The 17193-nt window shown below is 41.6% G+C and overlaps 1 protein-coding gene across 6 annotated transcripts in view; it reads right to left on the bottom strand.

The window, feature by feature from the left end:
• The window catches only part of fam161a (FAM161 centrosomal protein A), an 81859-nt gene extending 74669 nt beyond the window's left edge, over window positions 1-7190 (bottom strand). For 4 of the 6 annotated variants that reach the window (XR_005630841.1, XM_039738038.1, XM_039738039.1 and 1 more), the window contains exon 1: window positions 5769-6220. Coding sequence is in view for 5 of the 6 variants with exons in the window: in XM_039738038.1 (XP_039593972.1) it covers window positions 5769-5933 (165 nt within the window). In the remaining variant the exon portion in view is untranslated. Of the gene's footprint in view, window positions 1-5768; window positions 6222-7139 lie in introns of those variants that run through there. The other 2 variants (XM_039738041.1, XM_039738042.1) reach the window with 2 other exon arrangements.
• Window positions 7191-17193: the final 10003 nt, after the last annotated feature.

The following is a 17193-nucleotide window of genomic DNA, read 5'->3' as shown; positions in this document are numbered from 1 at the left end:
TATATATTGAGTATAAAACAGAAAGAGAAAACAACAACACAGCTAAAAACGCAGCGGCAAATTTTGACAAAAGTTAAACGCTTGTGTCAAGAGCACGAGGCGGCTATGCAGTGTCTGCAACAAACGTGGCCATCCGGCGTGCATAAAATACCATATTGATATTGGTGGGCGAAGGAGCCACCGATTCTTTCTTTGCCCAGGGCCGCCACGAGCCTAGAACCATCCCGAAGTACTGCTGCAATAAATTATTTCATCGAAGGTCGCGCACAATCACTGCGCCACCGTGGTCCCATGTTTAATAACGTGCTTTAACTTCTATCATCATGAAAATATCACGTATACATCTCAGTATTTTAGTTATTCAGAGAGCTGTAATATCACAAATGTAATGGATTCTGTGTCCTGTCGGAGGAAGAAAATCGGTTTAAGAAGAACGCAGTGATTCACACACACACACACACACACACACACACACACACTGAACACATAGAAGATCAAATACAAAACAAAGCATTTAACGTGCTAACTTAGTTACGATGGGATTTGAGAAACTAGGTAAATGATTTTAAGATGAAGTTTATGATGTTCTACTTTAATGACAAAATAAACTATGCGATTAAAGTGGAAATTTTGAGATTAAAGTTGACATTTCAAGCTTTTTTCCCCACTGTGTCCCTATTTTTTTTCTTTTCTCTGTACCCTAATAAGCCTTCATACGACACTCTAACAGTGGGCTACGACACGCCTTTTAATGACAAAATAAACTACGTGATTAAAGTGGAAATGTCGAGATTGAAGTTGGCATTTCGTATTTTTTCCCCACTGTGCGCCATTTTTTTTTTCTCTGTACCCTAATAATCTTTCATATGACACTAAGACGGTGGGCTATGACTCGCCTTTTCACGGCGACTTTGATATCTGACAACTTTTTTTATTTCGAGCACTGTGCGACTTTGTGAACTTGAGCTTTCGAGTTTCTCCGACGCGCTGTCACTCGATCAGCCTCCTTTTCTTGTTTATACCACTGTTTAAACCAACAAATAGTACGTTTTTCTTTGCCTCCACTTGGTATTCGCTGAAATTGTTCCATTTTCCCCTCTTGCTTTTCCCATTGTCTTTTCACAGAATGTTGAGCTTAAGGGCTATTTATATTGATTTGCATATTCAAAGAGGCGTAATTCTGGAAGGAGTTGGGGCAGGACAGAAGGCACGTGCACAAGCGTTACTTTTCACGCTGACCGGAATTTATGTAGCGGAAGAACGCGGAAGTTGACGAACACAGAGATTCCTGCATCTGGATTTTTCTGTGCGTAAGCACATTTCGGCTTTTGTGCTTACGTCATGTTATAGTGCGAATTCTACGCACGGCATTATGCATGAGGCCCCTGGTGTTTATGCATTTTTTTTTTTTTTACCAAATAATAAATTGTATGTATGCATAGTAGCTTTCTTAAAATTACCTTCTTAAAAGATTAACTTCAATACTAACAAGATAAAATAACAAAAGCCTTTAAAATATCATATAATAAACATCTTCAAGGTTAAACATTTTTAAATACTAATATAAGAAATTAAAACATTTGCTTGAAATTACTAATTAAAGACGGGAAAATGGAAAGCAAATACAGTGTAAAAATGTAAAAAGTATTTTCATCTTGGAACAAATATATAAAACATTTTGTTGCAAATCTTAGGCAACCCCATCATTAATGAGAAAAGTGAAGACCCCCTCAAAATTGAGTCTGCCATCTGTGACTTATACAATAATACTAAGAGGTTATGCAAGTGTAAAAATAGTATCTCCACATCTTCTTAGCTAGTGAGCAAAGCCTATTAAGAGGCTGGGTTTGGCTAAAGGGCCATATGGAACAGAATACCCATAAGTCAGTGAACAGATCTAATTGTGTACCTCTATCAGAGCGCTCATGTTTTATATTTTGTAGCTGCGTCTTTTCCACATTCCCAAAACTCGAGCAGCTCCCGAGTTAGCAAGGTAGCATTCAGCTTGAGTCAAACGCATAACAAAAGACATTTCTCAGCACAATAAAGTTAGTTTTAAAAATTTAGTGCAAACATAAAAAGGAACAAATCACAAAAACGTTACTGCACACACAGAATAAAAGGCACAAAGAGAAAAAGGGTTTCTTCTACAATCGTAGCTTTTTCTTGTTAAACTTCAGTTACTTTCAATACTTAAAAGTTGATTGATTTCTCTATGGCAGGGGTCTCCAACTCCTGTCCTGGAGGGCCCCAGTGGCCGCAGGTGTTCATTCTAACTTTTTTCTTAATTAATGACCTGTTTTTCCTGCTAATTAACTGGTTTTGAATTACTTTTATGTGACTTGCTCTTAAAGACTCAAACCCCTTAATTGTTTCTTTTTCCTTAATTAGCAGCCAAACAAGAATGAGATACGAAATTAACCAAAATATGACCAGCAAACTGTGTTGATCATACAATATCTGGAAATAAAGAAAGGTGAAGGTCTCAGGAATGCTGATCCGCTCAGGTCCTCAAAACATTTTAACAAAGCTCTTAGCATATATTTCTGAAATTGTTGATTTTCACAATTTCACAATGAGAGCAGCAACAAGCCATGGAATTAAAGAACGGGTTTAATTAACGACAAGAATCAGAGCCTAATTAGGCAACTGGCTGGAGTGAAATTGGTTGGAGTTTGAGGCCCTGACTTCGTTGGTCTTCTGTTGGCTCACTCACTTCACATTTTATTTCTGTTTGGGTGCCTTTTAAGGAAACAAATGAAGCAATTCAGAGGAACGGCGAAGAAATTCAGGGCAACAAATCTTAAAAAAACAAGTCATTTAAAATTAATGCAAAAGAAGTTAATTAGCAGCAAGAATAGTGCACTAATTAAGGGTTAGAATGAAAACCTATAGCCACTGGTGCCCTCCAGAACTGGAGTTGAGGACCGCTGCTTTATGGCAAACTTGAATAGGCTTCACTTAATACAATTAGTATGTTCGGTTTGAAACAGTTTACTCTCCATGCCTTATCAACTACAAGGTAGATCATAAACTGGGACTATTTTATAGAAGTAATTAGAATATTTGGCTCTTGTTAAGAAAGTGGACACCACTTGGTTGTTTCACAATAATTAAGATTAGGTATAAGTAGGTTTCACATTTCTGTTATCATTTTAGCCCTAAAATAGTGACTTAACATCAGGGACCTATTTTATTGACCTTAAGGTTAGTGTTTGGTTTAGGGGAATGCCGTCTCAAGTGGCGTCCGCTTTCTGAACAAGACCCGAATATTCCATTAACAGATTAGCTTGTGGGGTTTATAATAGAACCGTCCATTGTCAATGCTCCAATATATTTAGGCAAACATTAACATAACATAAAAAAATCAATTTAAACACATCTTTACTAAAAAATGGCTCATATGGGTTTATTGCAGTTATAACCAATCTTGAGATAAATGGTGCTCAGTGTATAAAAGGGACATTAAAATAGAGTATAACCCACATTAGTCTCCTTTTATTAGTATTTATGCATTGAAAAGTTGCAACTCCTGCCCTGCTACACTACCTGTAATTTCAGATTGTAGCAGCAGTAGTCATGTGAACAGAGTAAAATTCTTTACATGTATTAGCCACAAACTCTCAAAATCTTTCTAACTTGTCAGAGTGACGTTTGTGTGCAGCTTTATTCTTACATTAACAGTGTTTAAAAAAAAAAAAAAAAGCCATGCGCAAAGACAATAGAAGAGAGTACAGTGTGTTATAGTTCTAAATAGGAATTGCTTAGTCAGTATCTTCTCTGAATGGCCAAAGAACATATTTGAAAACTTACAGTCCAGAAATATTCATTATTGTCTGTCATATAAAAGCACACACAAACGTGTGATTCAAAGAAGCCTGCTGTCCATGAGAGCTGAAAACAGTAGGTGAACAAGTTAGCATTTTAGTGTATTTTAGTATATTAGTGTAATAGATTACCCTATTATAAACTTTTCTGGGACGAAGCATGTTATTTTCAAAGTCATTTTGCATTGCGGAGCGGCACGGTGGCGCAGTGGGTAGCGCTGCCACCTTGCAGTTAGGAGACCCGGGTTGGCTTTCTGGGTCCTCCCTGTGTGGGGTTTGCATGTTCTCCCCATGTTTGCGTGGGTTTCCTCCGACAGTCTAAAGACATGCAGGTTAGGTGCATTGGCGATTCTAAATTGTCACTAGTGTGTGTGTGTGTGTGTGTCCTGTGGTGGGCTGGCACCCTGCCCGGGGTTTGTTTCCTGCCTTGCACCCTATTGTTGGCTGGGATTGGCTCCAGCAGACCCATGTAACCCTGTAGTTAGGATATAGCGATATAGTTCACTTCCATTTATTTTAGCTACTTTTTGTTTTGTTTATCTATGGTATTTCTGAATAATATTTAAAGCTGTTTTATGTCTCTATATTCATTTTGATAATCTCTCACTCATTTGTCTAGCATGCAGATCTACACCATTTGAGCCTATTTTCACCAAAAGATTTTTCACAGGTTTCACCACTTTAACCCCCATGAATGTGATTCAATCACCTGGATGATATGACAGCAGCCATTTATGTGCCTGTATGCGCACCACACATTAGCTATAAGGCAGTGAGAGACAGGCAGTTAGTGACAAGGAATGATTAGGGGGGCCAGAATGACCAGAGACAAGTAGGCAATTTAGCCAGGCCACTGGGCAAACACCCTACTCTTTTTGAAAGATGCCCACAGATCTTTTATGCCTACAGGGCAGAACCTCGATTTTACTTCTCATCTGAAGGACAGCACAGTATCCCCATTACTGTCCTGGGGCACAGGGATTTATACACAGACCACAATGTAAGCATCCCCTGCAGGCTTCACCAACACCTCTTCAAGCGAGTCTGATATCTCTTCAGTGTACACCATCCACCCTGGAGCTCCAAGTACCTGGAGCTGACTTAAGGGACAGTTGTTATTGAAGCTAGGCAACCCTCACACAACCCTAACCTTAAGCTCTAGAAGTCTGAAGTTTGCTCAGTTGGCAGCCATTGGAATCAACTCCCAAATACTTGCTTCCAGGAACAACCCAAAAAGTTCCTAACTGTTCCAGGCCAGACCCAAACATGCTTAATGATCAGGAGGATCCTGTACTGACAAGCAGGGTGTTCAGAAATAAAGCTATTGTTGAAAATTACTGAAAAAATCCTTTAGCTTACATTGTCACAAGATTACCTTGGAAGCTAAAAATTGAGTATTTTGTAGATAAAAGAAAAGATTCTTCATTTAAAATTGTTTGGATTCTACAGCTAAGTTATTTGCTTTCCAAATCTGTTCAAAGTAAATCAAGGCCTGGAATTAAAATACATTTTTAAGAAACAATAAAGTAAACAACTGGGATAAAACCCCAAAGTATCCTTTAAACCGTTGCTGTCTGGATGCCTCAGTCCCTCATCTGAGTTACATTCAGCTTTGCATCGACGACTATTTCTGGCCCCAGCCCTGACTGACTGACTGAAGGCTTTCTTGCTGAGCGGGTCGGTTTCTCTAAGAAAGTGCTCGTCGGCAGATTTTCCCGAATTCATAAAATGGAGATCGCTAACGGGTGTTTACAGTCTTGTAGGTCATGTTATATTCGTTGATTATCAGGTTTGACCAACTTGTTATTTGGTGGCGCGTGTCACCATACCTCCAACAGAAGTTTAGCGTCGTTAGGCAGGCGTCTTCTATCGCACTAAAACGAGATATCACACGAGGAACACTTGCTGCTCTAAAGCTACCGAGTAGACAGATGCACGTACCTCTTTCTCGTGACCCCGCATGTCATGCAGCGACTCCTGGAAGCAGCTACATGCTTTGCAGACTTTCTTCCGCTCGTACAGAGCAACCGGCGTTTTTGTTTGTGGGTGAACCGGAGTTTTGAAGCAGGAGGTGACCAGTACGCTAGTCCGGTGTAAATCATCCATTTCAGTCGACCACTGCCGTAGTCAACGGAAAGTCGAATGAATGAACAGATTCAGAACACACCTCCGTTTGGACACACCCAGGCCGGAGTGAAGCGTCAGTTCGAAACCACTGGCAACAATAAGCAACACGAAAGCACCACTTCCCGTCGTATGGACAAGGGCGTGTTTCAAAATAAAAGCCCTACCGCAACGACACGAGCTGGTCGTTTACGGTTCTTGCAAGTGTGTGGAAATGATGAAGAACAAATTGATGACAGAAGCCGAACGCTTTCCCATGACGCACGAAGCAATGAATGGTGAACGTTTTCTCTAGTTTTATAAAAACACTGTGTGGATTCGCTGTGAAGCACCACTTCTCGCTAAAAAGCTCGGTTAAAAAACTTTTAACTACGGAGTAAAGTGACTGATGCGAAAACAAGAAGTTCGATGTTAACGCTAAATGACAATAGAATTAAATATTTTGGATGTGAGGCGTGTTGGGTGTGACTGACCGATTCTATTGATCGCGACGGTTGATTAGGCTGATGTAGGCGCCTGCTTATGGATTGACATCGCTAAAAAATAAATTGCAATACTTTACGACAAACTTGCATTTTACACGTGTGAATTACGCTTTCACATAATGAACGTAGCATCAAGTACACATCTAAAGATTTTAAATGTGCAGAGAGTTGGAATATCAATAATTTAATTTGTTCTGTGTGGTGATCTATTGCTGCTTGCCGCTGCTGTCAGGTCCAAGTAGCTCGTAGCGATTAAAAACTGGGATGACGTTTACGACGGTCTGCTTTAATGATAAAGTAAACTACGAGGTTAAAGTGAACATTTCGAGATTAAAGCCGAAATTTCCACTTTAATCACAAAATACACGTTTTCACCATGTCCTTTATTTTTTTTTAGTGGCTCAAATACAGCGCTATACATTATGGCGCTGTTGTTAAGTTGCAAAAATAAAAAAGACGACACAAAAGATGGTATGTGAGACTTTTAAAATGTATCGTATCATTACGTTCGGGAACTATTTACATGTGACAGATCCTACCGTGTGGTGAAGCAAAATGCCGACATACAGACGCATTCGTGGTGCTTTTATATTCAAGCGTCGGATATTCCCGATCGTAATGACACGATACATCTTAAGTCTCACATACCATCTTTTGTGCCGTTTCACTGTAGGCATCATGCATTTTTCTTTGAAATCCTCACCTTTACGACGCCATACAGTTTTGAAACCATTAGTTCCAAAAACAGTGATCTTTGTCTCATCACTCCAGACTGTCTTTTTCAGCATAGGCCCTAGCAAATTCTAGGCGTGCTTTTTTTTTTGCATGGGCTTTAGGAGAGGCTTCCTTCATGGACGATACCCATGCATGCCATTCCTCAGCAGTGTGCGCCGTATGGTGTCACGGGAAACGGTCACTCCAGTTTGGCTTTCTACTGCTTTAGCTAACTGCAGTGAACTTGCATGGCGGTTTTCTTCAACCCTTCTCATCAGAAGACGCTCCTGTTGAGATGTTAACTTCCGTGGACGGCCTGGACGTCTCTGTAAGATGGTTGCACTTCCATCCATCCATTTTCTAACCCGCTGAATCCGAATACAGGGGCACGGGGTCTGCTGGAGCCAATCCCAGCCAACACATGGCACAAGGCAGGAAGCAATCCTGGGCAGGGTGCCAACCCACCACAAGACACACACAAACACACCCAACACACCCAGCACACACTAGGGCCAATTTAGAATTGCCAATCCACCTAACCTGCATGTCTTTGGATTGTGGGAGGAAACCCACGCAGACACGGGGAGAACATGCAAACTCCACGCGCACTTACATCTTTCTTAAATTTTTGGATCACTTTTGCTACAGTATTTTGACTGATATCTAATGCTTTGCTGATCTTCTTGTAGCCCTCACCTTTTTTGTGTAAAGTAATGATTTCCTTTCTCAGATGTTTTGACATTTCTCTTCCATGTGGAGCCATTGCTGACAGCATGATTGGGAAGGGCTTTTCTTTGTTAAGTATAGTCACCTGTCTGCTGGGCACCTCTTAAATGAATCATTAGACTCACCTGTGGTTGAATGCCTGTTAATTGGAATTTTGTAGTCTTAAGTGTGGCTTTTCTCCTAAGACTACAATTGGGGTGTACTCAGTTTTTCAACATGGGCTTGAATGAATTTGTTAGGAAAATCACTTTTTTGTGTGTGCAAATTAACAAATCTTGTTTGTAATCAATGGCCGACGTTTGTGGGAGTATTTTGTAGTACAGTATCTCATAGAAAATGTTGATACTGAAAGGAAACTAAAGGTTTTCTGACAAATGTAGTGGGGTGTACTCATTTATGCTGAGCACTGTATATAGCACCCTTCCTATGCCCAGAATTCAGAAAGAACAACAGGACCGATATAACATTGGCTGCAAATCATCCATCCATCCATCCATTTTCCAACCCGCTGAATCCGAACACAGGGTCACGGGGGTCTGCTGGAGCCAATCCCAGCCAACACAGGGCGCAAGGCAGGAACCAATCCTGGGCAGGGTGCCAACCCACCGCAGGACACAAATCATATCTTCACTAAATAAAGATAAATACAGGATATGCAAAATATTAAAACAGAATAAAAGACAATAATGCAGACTGAAATACAACATATAATACTACAAAAAATCTTGAACAAATAGCATAAATTGGGCTAAAAATTCAAACCCTCAGTACCTGGACAGATAAAGGGAGTAAACTGAAAGAAGGGGCAGAATGTCAGGTCTGTTTAATGTCCTCCTAAACAAATGAAGTGAGTCAGCTGATGTGATTCATTCTGGACGCTATATGAACTGAAGGCCCTGCTGTCACCCACAGAGTGCAGGTTAGTGTGGGGGGCACAGAATGAGAGGACCTTAGTGGGCAGTTCAAGAACAGAATTTGATATTCAGTCCTGTAAGACCCAGGGAGCAGTGAAGGTGCAGCAGGATGGCTGGGATGTTCTCGCTTTTGGTGGTGGTCCGTGTCAGGTAGGACTCTTACAGTTGAGTTTTGAAACAGCTGGAGCTGTGATAGAAGATCTGAAGGGGCAGCTGCCAGTAGTGACTTACAATAATCAATGCGGGATGTGATAAAAGCAGGGACAAGATTCTCAGCCTTAGAAAAGGAGAGGAATGAGCAAACATAAGGAATGTGGCACTGGTGGAAGTTTCTTAATGTGGCTTACATGGGTGAAAGAAGAAACGGAGGATTCAAAGTGACACCGAGATTCTTTGCAGTAAAAGATGAGATCATCACCCAGAATGGCTGAAGAGGAGTTTGTTTTCTTAAGTTACACTTTAGTGCCACTTTGCAGGAGTTCAGTTATGTTGCAGTTTAATTTTAAACAGTTTTTCTCTGTTCAGGTTTTAATTTACTTTCACTGAGGCACTTTTAACACTGAAATAGATCTAAGCATCATCTGCATAAAAAGATAAGCTACAAATAACTTGCTCAAGGGGAAGAGCAGAGGATTTCATTTTATTAACAAGGGGAAGTCAGATGGAGGAACTCCTGCGAGAAACTAAGGCACAAGGGTTGCCCTGGACATGACATAAGCTGCATGGCCACAACGCCATATGCAATAACTTACTTTTACACAAACCGGGACAGTAGCTCCTCGAGGGGAAGGTAACAATGCTTAGCACAATAAGAACAAATAAGCCAGAACTCCCACCTCAACTGCTGGCCACACAGAATAGGCCATGGAAGACCTTCACGTTTGTCTAAACAAATGACACATCCTTGGTGCACAATGTGACCTGCATAGGGATAGGAGATTCCATGGCCAGAAATGATAATGGACTATAATGCTACAAAAAGAGGAGTGGAGAATTTAGACAAAACACTAGCAGACCTGGCGCGCTTCGCTGCACGTTTAACCGGCTAGTTTCGGCAGCGGATCGTGGTTTTACCAATCTAGACGTCCTGTCTTTTTCAGATTCTTTTAACCGCCTGGTTTCGGCAGCCAGTCGTCCTTTTGAAAATCTTGAAATCCTGTCTTCTTTAGATTCGTTTAACTGCCTGATTTTGTCAGCGAATCGTTTTTTTTCTAACGTAGAAGTCGTTTCTTGTTGCGCTGGTTTTGGCAGCCAAGCCCTTTTTTTTTTCCAACCTAGAAGACCTATCTTGGGATCCGTTTAATGGCCTCATTGATTGCATGTCTTTCAAGGTAGTTTCAATATCCGTTTCTTGCACGGAGATTTCTCCCTTTTTATAAGTGACTGTGTAAGTACCGCGTGTACTAAACAGCAAATTAGTAAAGGAGAAAGGACTAAACACTAAGGAAAAAGAACGGCAAGACCACGTCAGCTGCAGAGCTCAGCTCGGAGCGAAATTAGTGATGGGTCGATTTTGAACGAATCTTTAATGTGATTCGGGAAGAACGAGTCGTCTCGTGGGAGTGATTCGTTCAGTTGCGCAACTTCCTAATAGTTTCTGTATTGGAATTGATTCACCTGTTTCGAGTTTTCGGGTTTTTCGAGTCGTTTGTTCATCACGTGGCAGCCCTATAAGCTTAACCAACTCAGTCTGAGCCGGAAACAGAATTGACTAGTTCATCTCTCGAGTCTTCGGGTTCGAGTCGTTCGTTCATCTTGTGACAGCCCCATAAGCTTAACCTACGCATTCTGAGCCGGAAACAGAATTGAACGAAATGACTCGAAAAATGATTCGTTCATTTTGCTGAACGAGACTCAAAGGTCCGAGTCGGTAAAATGATCCGAACTTCCTTTGAACGAATCTTTAATGTGACTCGGGAAGAACGAGTCGTCTCATGGGAGTGATTCGTTCAGTCGCGCATGCGCATTTGCGCAACTTCCTATAGTTTCTGTATTGGAATTGATTCACCTGTTTGAGTCTTGGGTTTTCGAGTCGTTCGTTCATCACGTGACAGCCCCATAAGCTTAACCAACTCAGTCTGAGCTGGAAACAGAATTGATTAGTTCATCTCTCGAGTCTTCGGGTTTGAGTCGTTCGTTCATCACGTGACAGCCCCATAAGCTTAACCTAGTATGCAGTCTGAGCCGGAAACAGAATTGAACGAAATGACTCGAAAAATGATTCGTTCATTTTGCTGAACGAGACTCAAAGATCCGAGTTAGTAAAATGATCCGAACTTCCCATCACTAGAGCGAAATGATTTAAAAATGAATGAAATGACGTGAATGGGAGGGGAGATGATCACGTGACTCCCCTACCCGCCTTAACTCTTCATCCCTCCACAAACACACAAACACAGTCTCTCGGATCCCAACTCTCCTTTATATATACAGATTACGCTGGATGCTGGCCACAGGCAATTTTTTCAACATATTGAACATCTCAGAAAAAAATACTTTTGCCACCTGGACAACCTTGAACTGAGACTGGAACAGGGAGGAGGAGAGGAGCAGGGTAAACTGGGACGACATGTGCCAAAGACCCCCACATCTACAGCCATTGTGTCAATTCAACAGTCCAATCCACATGGCACCTGCAGTGTGTTTGAATAGCGAGTGTGTTTGTGTGTCTCATTGTGTGAACTGTTACAATATTGTGTAGAAAATGAAAAAAAAAAAATCAGTTCTGCTTGATAAACAAATAGAATGTGATCTGAGGGTAAAGAGTAAACAGGTTATTTACATTGCTTGTTAAAATAAAGTGACCACCTAATTAAAAAAAAGTCCCTCAATAGTACATACGTAGCAAAAGTGTAATCGTAAGTTGAGATTCAACACCATTATTTTTTCATGCTTCTCAAAGAAAAATTAAAATACAATGTTCGTAAACTACTGCATTTGTGAAGGACTGAAGTGTGGGGCTATCGAAAACTATCATTGAGTGTATTTCAGTAATTTATGTAGTGACTTAGAAAGCCACAATAGTACATTAAAAAAATGGGAGTACAGCATCAAGTCAGTGACACTTGTGGGTTATCGACCTGGTCAGTGAAGTAGCAGAGGGGATTGTTCATCAGTTTCAGCTGCTTTGGTGCACTAGTGGGGGGCTCAACAATGAGATGACCCCCAAAACAGGAATGAATGGTTTAACAGGTGGAGGGAGGCCACTGACATTTTTCCCTCGTCATCTGTTTTGTCACTCGTTTTGCATTTGCTATGGTCAGTGTCACTACTGGTAGCATGAGGTGGACCCTACAGAGCTGGCACAGGTAGTCCAACTTCTTCAGGATGGCAGGCACATCAATACGTGTCATTGCCAGAAGGTTTGCTGTGTCTCCCAGCACAGTCTCGGGGCCATGGAAGAGATTCCAGGAGACAGGCAGTTAGTTACTCTAGGAGAGCTGGACAGGGCAGTAGATGGTCGATTAACCCATCAGCAGGACCAGAGGAACAGAATGAGCACTGCCAGAGCCTACAAAATGACCTCCCACAGGCAGGCCACTGGTGCGAATGTCTCTGACCTCTGACAAAAAGAAACAGACCTCATGAGGGTGGCCTGAGGGCCCGACGTTCTCTTGTGGGCCCCGTGGAGCTTGATTGGCATTTGCCATAGAATACCAGAATTGGCTTTTCACAGATGAGAGCAGGTTCACCCTGAGCACATGTGACAGACGTGAAAGCGTCTGGAGAAGCCGTGGAGAACGTTATGCTGCCTGTAACATTGTTCAGCATGACCGCTTTGGTGGTGGGTCAGTGATGGTCTGGGGAGGCACATCCATGGAGGGACAACAGGCTAGACAATGGCACCTTGGCTGCCATTAGGTATCGGGATGAAATCCTTGGACCCATTATCAGACCCTATGTAGCTTATGTCATGTCCAGGGCAACCCTCATGCCTTAATTTATAATGTAATAATTAAGTTATCTTAATATTATAATCATATAATCTTATATCACTGATTCAAAAGCCAACTGCGTGAATCCTGACACGGACCACCATCCTGCCATCCTGCTGCACCTTCACTGCTCCTGGTGTCTTACAGGACTGAATATCAAATTCTGTTCTTGACCTGCCCACTAAGGTCCTCTCATTCTGTGCCCCCCACACTAACCTGCACTCTGTGGGTGACAGCAGGGCCTTCAGCTTCATACAGCATCCAGACTGTGGACTGACCTCCCAAAATGAATCACATCGGCTGACTCACTTCATTTGTTTAGGAGGACATTAAACAGACCTGACATTCTGCCCCTTCTTTCAGTTTACTCCCTTTATCTGTCCAGGTACTCAGGGTTTGAATTTTTTGTAGTATTATATGTCGTATTTCAGTCTGCATTATTGTCTTTTATTCTATTTGAAGGTTTTGTATATCCTGTATTTATCTTTATTTAGTGAAGGTATTAATATCTTCAATGTTATATCGGTCTTGTTGTTCTCTCTGAATTTTGGGCCGGGTGCTATATAAATTGTGTTCTTAGTAGTATTTTTCTTTTGATGGCCCATCATTTATAATAATAAGTGACAAAAACTAGAGCAGTTCTATATAAGGCAATTAATATATAGCATAATTCAGTGAAGAATATGTATTGCCGTTTTCTTCACATGTTCAAAAATATGAGATTGGCTTAAATGTTTATTCTAAATTGGTTAAGAACAATATTGCACACATGTATAGTACATTTTAAAAAACGTAATCACTTTCATTATTAACGTTTTACTAAACTCTAAAGTGGTGTAAACATTATAATTATACTGTATACTTAAACTATTTTTAATTAACACAGATCTTGATGATTTTAATTTTGTCGACATGTTAAATGGTTCCCACAGACCCGAACACAATGTAAATGTTAATGCTGTATTTCACAGAAACGATTCGTATTGTTTAGTTTGATATATGACACGACGTGATGGCAGAAACCCTCTGAACTTCACAATGATGCGTATTATTTGGTTTCTGAACGGGTCTTTTGACCCGACGTTACTTTCCAGGCTTTGCCGAAACCTTCCAAAAGTAATTTTACAAAGTCAGTCCTGAAACGACAGAGACGTCACTTCCGGGTCTACAACTGCGGTGACGTATGGTGCTGTGGCTCTGCAGGTGGATAGTATTGTGGGAGTGGTGTGTCGCCCAGCCAAAGCACTTCTTCGTTTTCCTGTCTGACGCTATGGCCGTTCCGTGTCTGACACCAGAGGTATTACGGTCTGCAGTTTTACTCTGTTTGAGGCGTAAGCCCCAAAATATAAAGTTATGCCTTTTAGAACGACCATCTTTCTGCTGTCTTTTGTTTAAATGAACTGTTAACGTGTCGTTACATCCTCACAGTTTGTAGGCTTTAAGTAATATTAGTTCATTTAACAAATTATGGTGCTTTGATGCACAGTTTTTAGAGTATGAAGATTCAAATTGTAATTAATTAACTGTTTTTAAGACGCATTTCCACAATATTTTGTATTACTGTGGCTGTGACCCGCTGGGCTGGGTACTTTGGGCAGCTGTTCAAAGCTGATCCTCCGGCTAAGACGTTGGATATCTCTGGGTCCGCGGTTTTTGAGGCTGATCCTCCAATTAGCTGTGATCCACCCAGGTGGTGAACCAGCAGAGGGTAGGGAAGGCTGCAGGGATCTGTGGTATCCGGGGTGAACTTCTCCAGGGTGGTGGTAAGGCTGTCCTCCTGGCATTGCAAGCAATCTTTGCTTCCATTTGGGAGACTGGCATCATACCAACTGACTAGGAAACAGGACTTGTCGTCATCAACCATCAACTGAATCCTGGCACGGAGGGTTCTCATGAACGCAAATACCGGTAGAGTTTCTTTGCAGCCTTTCCCAATTTTCATAAAGCGTTTGACTCAGTTGATCGAGCTACCCTGTGGGACATCTTTAGGGATTGCAGGATCCCCTCAAGGTTGCTGGATATCATGGCCGGCCTGTACATTGGTACTGCGAGTGCTGTGCAGAGTGAAGGCAGAACTGTGTTTTTTCCCCCAGTTGACTCTGGGGTTCATCAGGGGTGTGTTTTTGCTCCTAGTCTGTTAAATGCTTGGATGGACCGAGTGTTGTGCAAGGTCGTGGGGTATCTGTTGGTAAAGAAAGATTCACGGATCTTGACTTTGCTAATGATGCTGTGATCTTTGTGGAGTCAATGGAGACTCTGATTGGGCCTCTCGAAGAGATTGAATGAAGAGTCTGAGTGTAAGGGGCTAGCGAATGTCCTGGATAAAAACCAAGATCCAGGCCTTTAATAACCTCTTGGGCACAGCCATCAGCAGTGTGTCTGTTTGCAGAGAGAGTGTCGACCTTGTCGAGAGGTTTACTTACCCTGGCAGTGACATTCATGTCTCTGGTGACTCTTCCTATTAAGTCAGTAGACGGATTGGGAGAGCATGTTTGGGTCATTAGCCACTGGAAAGGAGTGTGTGGCACTCCTGATATCTAAGCAAAAGGATGAAGGTCCAAGTCTTTAGAGTCCTGGTGCTTCCTGTCTTGTTATATGGTTGCGAGACATGGAGGCTATCCAGTGACCCGAGGTGAAAACTGAATTCCTTTGGTACTGTGTCTCTCCTGAAAATCCTTGGGTACTGTTGGTTTGACTTTGTGTCGAAAGAGGCACATTACCTGCATTGTGAGGGAGCATCGGTTACGGCACTCCAGCCATGTGGCATATTACCAAAACCCGAGAGTGATCCAGCTCGTGAGATCCTCATTGTTGGGGACGTGAGTGGCTGGACCAGGCCAAGGGGTCACCCACGTAACACCTGGCTGTGGCAGATAGAGGGTCATTTCTGGAGGGTGGGACTGGACCGCGTGTCTGCCTGGGGGGTTGCCAACCGGGATCCATAATTGATCCTTGAAGGGAAATTTGTCCTTTCACATTATCTATGGGGGGGGTCTGTGTATTTTACCAAATTATTTATGTTCAAGTCTATCTCATATGCATTGATTGTAAAGCTAGTACTTATTTCTTTATTCTGCTATAAACCACCATTAGCTTCCTCTTGTTATCAAATAAAGTATCATTGTTTAGTGAAATCATTTACCTTCATCCACTCTTGCTTTACCTGCAACCTCCAACTAATTTAAATCACCCCCACTTCATCTTATCTGTGGTTTTCACAGTAATTATTTTTCCTATTAAAACTGTGATAAAAGGTAAGTTATATTTTGGAGCATCATTTTTTAAACCAAACATTTCAGAAGTAAAATAAAAAAGTGCTTTCTTTAGCAGATCAAGTTAATCTGTCCACACCTGCAAACAGGAGGAGACGGGGTGACAAACTCCTTGCTCCGCACATCTAACTATGCAAAAGCTGATAACGGCACATGGGCGGGTCTAAAAGCCTAACCCTGTCCGTGTATGTGCACGCCCCTCTAAACTTTGCCCTGCCCCCCTGAGCTCAGTCTCCGCCCCATCCTGTGACCTAGACAGAGGAGCTACTCACGTGACAGTTTGTTCACACTTGAGAGTTGCCTGTAATTTTCAAAAGCAAGCATAATTTTGACAAGTGCAAGCATAATTCATGTGTGAAATGTAAATTTGTTGTAAATTACGTCATATTTGACAGTGATCTCGCTCCGTAACTGCTCCCTTCAGGGGAAAGCCGAATCAACATTTATAGGAAATCTCCAAATGAATTTGAGTGCTAATCAGAAAATCTCTTATCAAGTAAAATCCAACATCGCCGTTTGTTTCACATTTTGATATGCGTCTGGAGTTCGGAAGACGACTTTAAATTGCTTCCATCTGCACAACTGAGCTACCTTGTGTGCACAGCACGTTTAAAATCAGACCACGGATTTTCAATGATGTTCAAGTATAGGGATTTGTATCACCTTGTGTTTCTTGAAGTACTTCATATTACATTTCAAAGTGTGTTTTAGACGGTTATGTTGTTACTTTTTAAGCTCCGCCCTCCAGGATATGTGATGTCCTTCAACTGTTCATATTTAGTGGAATCTAATCTTTCTCGTACTCACACAATGTTTTCTGAGCCACTAGCTGCCACACATCCCCAAAGCATAAGAAGTGTGCCCTCTGTGGTCAACTGGCCATAGAATTAATCCATGAACAATGATAGTGCGGAGGTCCATTTATGTAATCTTTTTCAAATTCCCTATACGTGTACATAATCCGTGTCTGTATTAATTCTAATTCAGTACTTGGTACTTTGTAAAAATGTATACTGGTATTTTACCTCAACGCAATGAGTGCTACACACAAACTGAATCAAGCGGAGTTTGCGATGAATCGTCCATTGGAATGAAAAACGTAATGCACTACAAGATGTATTTCAACAGAGTGTAGCTCACTAACTACTAGTTTTCCTGTTGCCTGTTATATAACATTTGGTATAGGATTATCAACA

This window comes from Polypterus senegalus, chromosome 16, assembly GCF_016835505.1.
Source record: "Polypterus senegalus isolate Bchr_013 chromosome 16, ASM1683550v1, whole genome shotgun sequence".
NCBI classification, from domain to species: domain Eukaryota; kingdom Metazoa; phylum Chordata; class Cladistia; order Polypteriformes; family Polypteridae; genus Polypterus; species Polypterus senegalus.
This window is presented reverse-complemented; position numbering and strand designations above follow the sequence as displayed.